General features: G+C 45.1%; 1 protein-coding gene and 1 pseudogene across 1 annotated transcript; both read right to left on the bottom strand.

Moving 5' to 3' along the window:
• Positions 1 to 3,668: 3,668 nt before the first annotated feature.
• LOC142046053 (olfactory receptor 51G2-like) lies at positions 3,669 to 4,591 on the bottom strand (annotated as a pseudogene).
• Positions 4,592 to 8,706: 4,115 nt separating this feature from the next.
• Positions 8,707 to 9,645, bottom strand: LOC116834808 (olfactory receptor 51G2-like). Its single transcript, XM_032797117.1, has one exon. It carries the CDS (start codon positions 9,643 to 9,645, stop codon positions 8,707 to 8,709), a length of 939 nt encoding a protein of 312 aa, XP_032653008.1.
• Positions 9,646 to 10,607: the final 962 nt, after the last annotated feature.

The raw sequence follows: 10,607 nt of genomic DNA, 5'->3' as shown, positions 1-10,607 counted from the left end.
CAAGGGGGTCCCGCCCCTCCCTATTTGAGAATCTCTGGACTAGATCATCCATTCACTCCTTCCGGCCTTTAATTTTATGACTCTATGAATCATTGTCTTGGCTGCAACTTGAACAAGTTGCTATTCTGAATATTGAAACGAATTCCAGGATAGATGCTCATCAAGAAGAATTGGTATTGTCACAGTAAAACAAGGATATATGGTCCCTTTACCCTCTTGTCTCTGGGGGAATCTCATAATTGTTCCACTCTTTGAACTGGGAACAATACCCCATCTATGCTAAATGCTTCTCACAATGCAGGTCTGACTGGACACCTCAGTCTCTTCCCTTCAGGTGCTTGTGACAAGCATGATACAGTCACCCCAGCCTCCCTAAAACAAATAGGTTTATTAACAAGCAGAAAAAGGCATTAGGAAAAGTGGTTAAAAAATAACACGGAGCTGTCCTATGTCTACACTCGTCTGTCTCTAGTATCACTGCAAGCTAAGTTAGACAGGCTTTGCTCTGGAGATAGAGGAACAGAACTGGCCCAACTTACATTCTTTGGAGATAACAAGAAGGTCCTGGTACCCAGCCTCATTTCGCTGTGTCCCTGAGAGTATCTTCCCATCTATTTGCCCCTTTCTTGTGGAAGAAGTCTCTGCTGAAACCTCTGCGAGTCTGGGACCAGTCACCATAGTTCTGAGCAATGGCCATGTTACGGGGCCAAATTGTGAAACTGACCTTTGTTCTCAGACAGCTTCCTCCAGGACAGATGCCTAAGATGAGACCCTGTGTCTGTTGCTCCATTGTTTGACAGTTAGACCCCATGACACTCCAAATCTCACCTCAGACACCAGTCCAGTAACTGTGCTGAACTTCCCAGCCATCCCGTGATGCTTCAACACTCCCTCATAAATCCACAACTTATCCCTCACTGTTACTGCTGAGCACCCTACATCTGCCACACACACCAAGGTGCTGTAGACACAGGGCTTCCCAGAAGCAGCTGTCACAGGGGCTATGATAAGAAGCCTTTTATAAACAAATGTCAGAGGTGCTGCTCTGTGGAACCCTGACACAGTCCTGATTTTACGGTCTCAGAGTATCTGAGCACATGGAATGTAATTATCCTACTGACATCACCGTGAAGCCTCATTTCCCGCCTCATTTTTTCACCCCAGACCTTCCCCCTACTCCACCACTTCCACCAAGACTCCTATCACTGGGTAGGCAGGAGCCAGGTGATGTTAAGAGGTGCCCTGGGATCCCAGACTGCTATAGGGAGCCCGGACTCTCCACCTTCCCTAGGGGGTACATCCTGGGGGCTGGGGACACAGGATAGGGACACATTTTGGGCCCTTCAGCCTAATGCCAAAAAGAGGTGGAAGGTCAGGTCTCCTTGCAGTAGCTCTGGATCCCTGAGCAGCCCTTACCATGACCCAGCTCTGGCTTCTCTCCTGAAGAGAGGATGGAGTCTCAGGTAAAGAGGAGGACCAGGAATGGGGCATTGGGGGAAGGGATGGGGCAGAGAGGGGGCCTCAAATGAAAAGAGGAGCATAGATGCGGGTCACAGAGGGGATGGGGCTTCTGCATGTGTCCTGCTTTTTCTTTGAAAAGGTGGTTACCTTACAGTGAAGGGGCTGGGCTGGCCTAGGAGCTAGCTGTGCTTCTGTGAGGGAGCTGAGTCCCATTTCTGCCCCTTTGCATTGTTAGGACAACACAAACAGAGGGGACAGGGAGAGAATTGGGTCCGAGTCTCTTCTCAGGTCTTCTGTGTCAGATCCTCGTTCACACATAACTTTTGGAATGTATTTATCTTCTCACCACCTCTGTGAGGCAGGGCAGGGCTATTATCCACCTCTACAGAGGCCATACTGGGTCAGACCACAGGTCAATCTAGTCCAGTATCCTGTATTCAGACAGTGGCTAGCGCCCAGGTGCCCCAGAGGGAATGAACAGAACAGGTAATCATCAAGTGATCCACCTCTGTTGCCGATACCAAGCTTCTGGCAAACAAAGGTGAAGAACACCATTCCTGTTCATCCTGGCTAATAGCCACTGAGGGACCTGTCCTCCGTGTATTTATCTAGTTCTTTTTTGAACCCTGTCATAGACTTGGCCTTCACACCATTTTCTGGGCTCCAGGAATAGCTATTACAATAAGCAGTCCTTTACGACGTCAAGAAACTATTTCTGTATCCGTTCCTGAAGTGACATGTACCCAATCAATTTGGGGACAATTGAAATCCCCCATAATTATTATCGATTTTTTTTTAATTTTAAAATCCTCTCTCATCTCCCTGAGTATTTCACAGTCACTTTCACCATCCTGGGTAGGTGGTCCGTAATATATCCCTACAACTATATTCTTATTATTAGAATATGTAATTTCCACCCACAGAGATTCTGTGGTACAGTTTGGTTCATTTACAATTTTTACTTCATTTGATTGTACACTTCCTTTCATATATAGAGCCACTCCCTCACCAGCATGACCTATTCTATTCTTTCAATATATTTTGTACACTGGTAATACTGTGTCCCATTAATAATCCTCATTCCACCAAGTTTCTGTTGTGGCTATTATATCCATATCCTCATTTAATACGAGACACTCTAGTACACCTTATTATTTAGCTTTCTGCATTACAGGATGTACATGAATGGAACTTTTTTTTAATTTAATTTTTTCTCAACAGATCCTACCTGTATTTTATCATCTTCCATCATCTCCTCCTTACTAGGACATAGAGAATCTCCATTAGTCTATCCTCCCTAATGGATGTCGCTTCCAAATAATGTGGTCCTCTGCACCTATCAGTTATCCTCCAGCCCTCACTTTGAAAACTCCTCTAGGACCTTCTCACTGTTAAGTGCCAGGGATCTGGTTTGATTTCGGCATAGGTGGAGCCCATCCTTCCTGCATAGGCTCCCTCATTCACAAAAGTTTCCCCATTTCCTAATAACACAGGCAGCACTGCTCTGCCTCGGTGGCATTACACTCAGATGGGGGTGAACTCATCAGGTGCGCGGTGCACAGTCATCAATGGAAGAGGATCTGCCTAAATGCTCCTGGGGCTCCTGCTTTAATCATGTCTCTGACACAACTAAGTCACATGCACCTGGCTGAGGGCAGAGGGAAAGGAGGGTGACTGTGTCACTTAAATAGCTCCTGAGCACAGCTGTTGCAGCCCCATGGATCATGCAGTACCCAGAGTGCTCAGGAAGGGCGAGGACTGGAACTGCAGATCAGCTCTACAGCTTTTTCCCTGGTTCATAGATGTTTAACAAGAGATGGAACAGTGACAAGTCAGGTATAACGGGAAACAACATCCACGTCCCTTCTCTTCATTGACTCTTTCAAGAGGAATTCTGAGATTGGAGCAGGCACCAATACAGTTCTTTCTGAGAAAACATCACACTGGTCCACTACTCTCCATGAACACAGACACATTGTAAAAGCTGCTACCTGCCTTGGTCTTCTCCCCTCAGTGTGTTAGCCTCCCTCACCAGCCCCTCTCCCATTCTTCCAGCCCTCATACCATGTCTGAACCTCTCTTTATAGCGTGGAGATCACTAGATCTTGTCATTTCGGATGTAAGATCCTGAATAGAATAAGTGGTCATGGCCTGTGTTTTTCATCTCTCATGTCACTGGCTCTGCAGCCAAGTGATGGACTGACTCTTCATTTGAAGAACACCCTGATTATCCTCGCACGAAAGTATTTGCTTTTAACACTGTACACAATTGGGTTCATAAGTAGTGAGACAAACAGACAGATGTAGCCCAGGAGAAGGATGAGCAATGGAGAGAGCCCTTCCAAAATCTGTGTATCACACCCAAGCCAATCTGTGGTGTGTAGAAGAGGAGGACAGCACAGAGGTGGGAGACACATGTGTTCAGGGCCCTAAGGCACTTTACATGGGACGTGACTTTTGAGGATCATAACATATGAGAGGAAGATGAACAGTGAATCCAACCCTACCATGGTAACTGTAAGAAAGAAGCCATAGATGTAGTTGACTGTGATGTCTGAACAAGCCATCTTAATAACATCCACGAGCAGGCAGTAGCAATGGGAGAGGATATTGGCTAAATAATATTGGAACCGTTTAAGAAGAAAGGGGAGTGGGAATATTAAAGACACCCCTCTTAGCACAAACACCAGTCCCATCTTTCCAATTCTTGGCAGGGTTAACATAGAAGCATATCTCAGTGGCTTACAGATAGCAACAAAGCGATCAAAGGCCATCAACAGGAGTACTGATGATTCAATGAATGAAAGTGAGTGAATGAAGAACAGCTGGGCAAAACAAGCATCCAGACTGATCTCCCTAGTGTTAAACAAGAATATACCCAGCGTTGTAGGCATGGTGGATATCGACAAGGCAAGGTCTGTGATGGCCAACATGGAAAGGAAAATGTACATGGGCTCATAGAGGCTTGGATCTGTTTTTATAATGAAGAGAATGTCTGAATTTCCTACTATTGAAATAACATACATTAAGCAGAAGGGGACAGAAACCCAGAGATGGACGTCTTCCTGCCCAGTATTCCAGTGAGAAGGAACACTGTAGAGCTAAATTCGGTGTAATTGACAGCTGACATCATGTACTGGGCAGGTCTAAGGAGTTTTGAAAAATCCTTCCTGAAAGAAAAAAAAATCCCATGAGACTAGATGATATTTAATGAGACATCTTTCTGACCTCAGTGCAAGTCTAGAGACTCCCAGGAGGTTAAGGAAGATAAGCTAAAGCATGGTCTTGGATTTACACCATCAATAGGAACATAGGCATTGCCAGACTAGGTCAGACCTGTAGTCCATCTGGCCTCAAATCAAATGCCCAGTAGCAGATGGCTCAGAAGAAGATGAAAGAAGCCCTGAAATAGGCAGCTATGAGATAACCAGCTCCCAAGGAAAGTTTCTCCCCTTGGCCCACTAATTAGACATATATTGCAGTATAAATTAGGAAGGTTTAGAGCCCTTCTAAGAGCTTTTTTATTAAGTCTTCACTAGTGTAACTGGATTTTCTGCTTACTCATATAAAGATCCAGTCCCTGTTTGAAACCTGTTAAGCTCTTGGGCCTATTGATATTGTTAAGCAAAAGTTAAAGTTTAGCTAACAAGTAAGATAAAAAACACAGAACAAGCAGGAATGCTTTAGTAGAATTTAGTAACAAGGACATTGAGAATTGTAAACAATTGATAAGCTTATGCGATCCATGCTCGCCTAGTAACTCAGCTCCTAGAACAGAACAAACCCTCCCTTTATAGCTCATCTGATATCTGAAAGCACTCATCCCTACCCACCCATCCCGCCTCCTTCTCCCACAAGGTAGTCATAAACTTTTGATGCACCATATTTTCAAAGCTGCTTTTCAGTCTTCCCAGTACTGTGAACAAACCCTCTTCAGTATTGCCTGTGCTTACCTGATTCTTGGTAGGGGGCGGGTGGAATATTTTTGCCTAACAATATCTTGGGAATTTGAGAGTTCCACAGCCTACTTGAGCACTGTGTGATTTTACAGTTGTGACTCATAGACTAATAGACTCAGAGACTTTAAGGTCAGAAGGGACCATTATGATCATCTAGTCTGACCTCCTGCCACAATGCAGGCTTGGCAGAATCTCACCCACCCACTCCTGTAACAAACCCCTGACCTATGTCTGACTTATTGTGGTTTGAAGTCCTCAAATCGTGCAAGTTCGTGACCTCAAGTGGAAAAAATCCTCCAGGGCCCCAGAGGAAGGCTAAAAACCTCCAGAGCCTCTGCCAATCTGCCCTGGAGGAAAATTCCTTCCCGACCCCAAATATGGCGATCAGTTAAACCCTGAGCATGTGGGCAAGACTCACCAGCCAGCACCCAGGAAAGAATTCTCTGTAGTAACTCAGATCCCATCCTATCTAACATCCCATCACAGACCACTGGGCATACTTATCTGCAGATAGTCGAAGATCAGTTTCCAAATTAATTGCCAAATTAGGCAAATTAGACCTTTCCAATGACGCCCATTCTTGCCCTCCATTTTGGAATGTGGTCCATTCTACCATGACGTGTATATACATGGCAAGTGCATAGTGAAAACGGTCAGTGTATTTATCTGTCCTACACTGAAGCTATTTGTTAATGTGTTTCCTTCATGGGCGGAGGGTATGAAGGCAAAGGAAGGTAGGCTTCTCTTGGTCTGGTTCTGGAGCTGGCAGCTGGGTCTACGTGGCCACCCAGCCCCCGCGCTACAGGGCTGGAAAGGCTGGGGCTGTGCTTCACACTGTGGGAGGGGGAGGCTGGGGATGTTGGGGTGCTTCGGGGCTGGGGGCACTGGTCTGGGACATGACCTGTTGCTGCGTTGGGGGGCTGGCTTGGCTCCATGGAAGGGGTGGGGCCTCATGTGGAAGGGTTGGGACTGGGGGTTCGCCTGCCGCAGATGGTGGTTCACCACCACTCATGGTTTCCTTGTCTAATTTTTAGGTATACATATATATTATTTTCTGCATGCCTCAGGTTCTATATCACGCCACTGTGTCTTTGCAGTAGAAGAATAAATTCTTAGATCCAGTTTCTTAATTCAGTAATAATGACTTCAACTGCATCATTATAGTTTTACATGTGTAGATTCAACCACAACCGCACCCAATTAAATTTCTCTACCAAATACTGCCAGTGATATACTCTGACCTAGAAGAATCCCTCCAAGAGAAGCTGAAGTGCTTTCCCAGGACAATGTTGATGGACTCCAGAGAGTTTAATCATCCTACAGGCTTCATTTTATCCTCACAGGATCTGCATTCTTTCCCCTTGCAAGATTCTGTAGACATTTGGCAAGTTACATGCAAACATAGTCAGATTCGCAAGGGAGGTGTTGGAGTCACAAATGGGTGACTAGTGCAAACACTAGATTTACTCTGATATCCAGTTCAGCGTGCAAGTTACTTCAGCCGTGCTCATGTATGATATGATAGGTGTAAATTACATACAACCCTTACTACACTCCCCTTTCCTGCACCTCAGCTTTACTCTTTGCTTCTTTGCTGAAACACTGACCGGCAGTTCGGTTCTCTTAGGACTTCCTTAAAAGTGTTGCACCTGTATTGCAGAGTGATTGAGTGCACAACCCTGAATATAAATGTTAGAAACAGGTTTTGGTTGGTTACCAGGAGACAATATCACACAACTGTTCACTGAACACAGAGTTAATAACACAAACCATTGCAAACACTATTTGAAGTACTTCTGAAATACTTTCTAAAGCTAAAACCATTCATTAGTAAACTTAGTAATATACACCCAATCCAAATGGGGACAGTTGAAATCCCCCATTTTTATTATTGATTTTTAAAATTTTAATAGCCTTTGAATCTCCATAAGTATTTCACAGTCTCTACCACCATCCTGGGTAGGTGGTCTGTAACATATCCCTACTGCCATATTCTTATTATTAGAATACGGAATTTTCACCTATACTAATTCTAAGTTTGGTTCATTTACGATTATTACTTCAATTGCCGCTCCCTCACCAGCATGACCTATTCTGTTCTTTCAATATATTTTGTACCCTGCGATCACTGTGTCCCATTGATTATCCTCATTCCACCAAGTTTCTCTGATGGCTCTTACATCAATACTCTCATTTAATATGAGGCACTCTAGTTCATCCATCCAATTATTTAGCTTTCTGTATTACATGATGTACATGAATGGGACTTTTTTTTTATTTCATTGTTTCTCAACAGAACCTACCTGTATTTTATCACCTTCCATCCTCTCCTCCTTACTAAGACATAGAGAATCTCCATTAGTCTATCCTCTCTAACGGATATCGCTCTCCAAACGACATGCTCATCTGCACCTGTCAGCTTTCCCAAAACCCTTAGTTTAAAAACTAATCTACGACCTTCTCAATGTCAAGTGCCAGGGACCTGGTTCCATTTTGGCATAGGTGGAGCCCATCTTTCCTAAATAGACTCCCACATTCACAAAAGTTTCCCCATTTCCTAATAACACATGCGGCACTGCTCTGCATCGGTAGCATTACATTCAGATGGGGGTAGACTCATTAGGTGCGCTGTGCACAGTCATCAATGGAAGAAGAGTTGCCTAAATGACTGTGGTTGGGCTCCTGCTTTAATCATGTCTCTGACACGACTCAGTCACTTGCACCTGGCTGAGGGTAGAGGAAAAGAGGGGTGACTGTGTCACTTAAATAGCTCTTGAACACAGCTGTTGCTGCGCTCATGGATCACGCAGTATCCAGAGTGCTCAGGAAGGGCGAGGACTGGAACTGCAGAACACCTCTCAGCAATTTCCCTGGCTCATGGGTGTTTAATCGGAGACGGAACAGTAACAAGTCAGGTATAATAGGAAACAACATCCACGTCCCTTCTCTTTATTGACTCTATCAAGAGGATTTCTGAGGTTGGAGCAGGCACTAATAAAGTTCTTTATAAGCAAACATCACGCTGGTCCACTGCTCTCAATGAACACAGACACATTGTAAAAGCTGCTACCTGCCTTGGTCTTCTCCCCTCAGTGTGTTAGCCTCCCTCACTGGCACGTCTCCCATTCTTCCAGCCCTTATACCATGTCTGAACCTCTCTTTAGAGAGCGGAGTTCACTAGATCTCATCATCTCAGATGTAAGGGCCTGAATAGAATAGGTGGTCGTGGCCCATGTTTTTCATCTCCCATGTCACTGGAGCTGGAGCTAAGTGATGAACTGATGCTTCACTTGATGAACACCCTGATTATCCTCGAAGAAAGGTGTCGGCTTTTCACACTGTACACAATTGGGTTCATAAGTGGTGGGACAAACAGAGAGATGTAGCCCAGGAAAAGGTTGAGCAATGGAGGAGAGCTCTTCCAATATCCGTGTATCAGACCCAAGCCAATCCGTGGTGTGTAGAAGAGGAAGACAGCACAGAGGTGGGAGACACATGTGTTCAGGGCCCTAAGGCACTTTACATGGGACGTGACTTTCAGTACTGTTTTGAGGATCAACGCATATGAAAGGAAGATGAACAGTGAATCCAACCCCACCACAGTGACTGAAAGAAAGACGTCATAGACGTAGTTGACTCTGATGTTCGCACAAGCCATCATAAGAACATCCTGGTGCAGGCAATAGCAATGGGAGAGGACATTGGATCGACAATATCGGAACCGTTTAAGGAGAAAGGGCAGTGGGAATGTTAAAGACACCCCTCTTAGCACAAACACCAGTCCCATCTTTCCAATTCTTGGCAGGGTTAAGATAGAAATATATCTCAACGGGTTACAGATAGCAACGAATCGATCAAAGGCCATCAACAGGAGTACCGATGATTCAGTGAATGAAAGTGACTGAATGAAGAACATCTGGGCAAAACAAGCATCCAGACTGATCTCCCAAGTGTTAAACAAGAATATACCCAGTGTGGTCGGCATGGTGGATATCAATAAGGCAAGGTCTGTGATGGCCAACATGGAAAGGAAAATGTACATGGGCTCATGGAGGCTTGGATCTGTTTTTACAATGAACAGAATGACTGAATTTCCTACTATTGAAATAACATACATTAAGCAGAAGGGGATAGCGATCCAGAGATGGACATCTTCCTTCCCAGGTATCCCGGTGAGAAGGAACACTGCAGAGTTGAATTTGGTGTAATTGACAGCTGACATCATGTACTGGTCAGGTCCGAGGAGTTTTGAAAGATCCTTCCTGAAAGGAAAAAAAAAAGAAACCATGAGATTAGATGATATTTAATGAGACAACTTTCTGATCTCAGTACAAGAGCCTCCCAGGAACTCAAGGAAGAATAGCTAAAGCATGGTCTTGGATCTGTACCATCGATAGGAACATAGGCAGTGCCAGGCTAGATCAGACCTGTAGTCCATCGAGCCTCGTATCCTATGCCCAGTACCAGATGGTTCAGAAGAAGGTGAAAGAAGCCCTGAAATAGGCAGCTATGAGATAACATGCTCCCAAGGAAAGTGTTTCCCCAAGACCCATTAATTAGACACATATTGTAGTATAAATTAGGGAAGTTTAGAATCTTTCTAAGAGCTTTTCTGTTAAGTCCTCACTATTGTAATTGGATTTTCTGCTTACCCATAGAAACATCCAGTCCCTGTTTGAAACCTGTTACGCTCTTGGGCCCACTGATATCTTGTGCTTGGGAATTCAGTAGCCTACTTGAGTGCTGTGCAATTTCACAATTGTGAGCTTTCCACTGACAACCTTTCTGGCCCTCCCTTTTGGAGTGTGGCCCATTATATCCATGACACGTGTGTAAACACATGGCAAGTGCATAGTAAAAATTGTCATTGTATTTATCTGTCCTGCATTGAAGCTGTTTGTTAATGTTTTTCCGTTATGGGAAGAGGATAAGAAGGCAAGGGAAGGCAGGCTGCTCTTTGTCTAATGCTGGTGCTGGCAGCTTGGTCCACATGGCTGCCTGGCCCTGTGCTCTAGGTCCAGAAAGGCTGGAGCTGGGCCGCACCCTCGGAACGGGAAGCTTGGGAACTTGGGGTGCTCTGGGCCTGGGGACATGTCTGGGGCACGGCCTCTTGCTGCGGTGGGGAGCTGGCTTGGCTCCATGGGGGATTAGGCATCATGGAAGGGGTGGGGCCTTGGTTGGAAGGGG

This window comes from Chelonoidis abingdonii, unplaced genomic scaffold (genome assembly GCF_003597395.2).
Source record: "Chelonoidis abingdonii isolate Lonesome George unplaced genomic scaffold, CheloAbing_2.0 scaffold0884, whole genome shotgun sequence".
NCBI classification, from domain to species: Eukaryota; Metazoa; Chordata; order Testudines; family Testudinidae; genus Chelonoidis; species Chelonoidis abingdonii.
The sequence above is the reverse complement of the archived record's forward strand: the minus strand, read 5'-3'. Positions and strand labels throughout refer to the sequence as shown.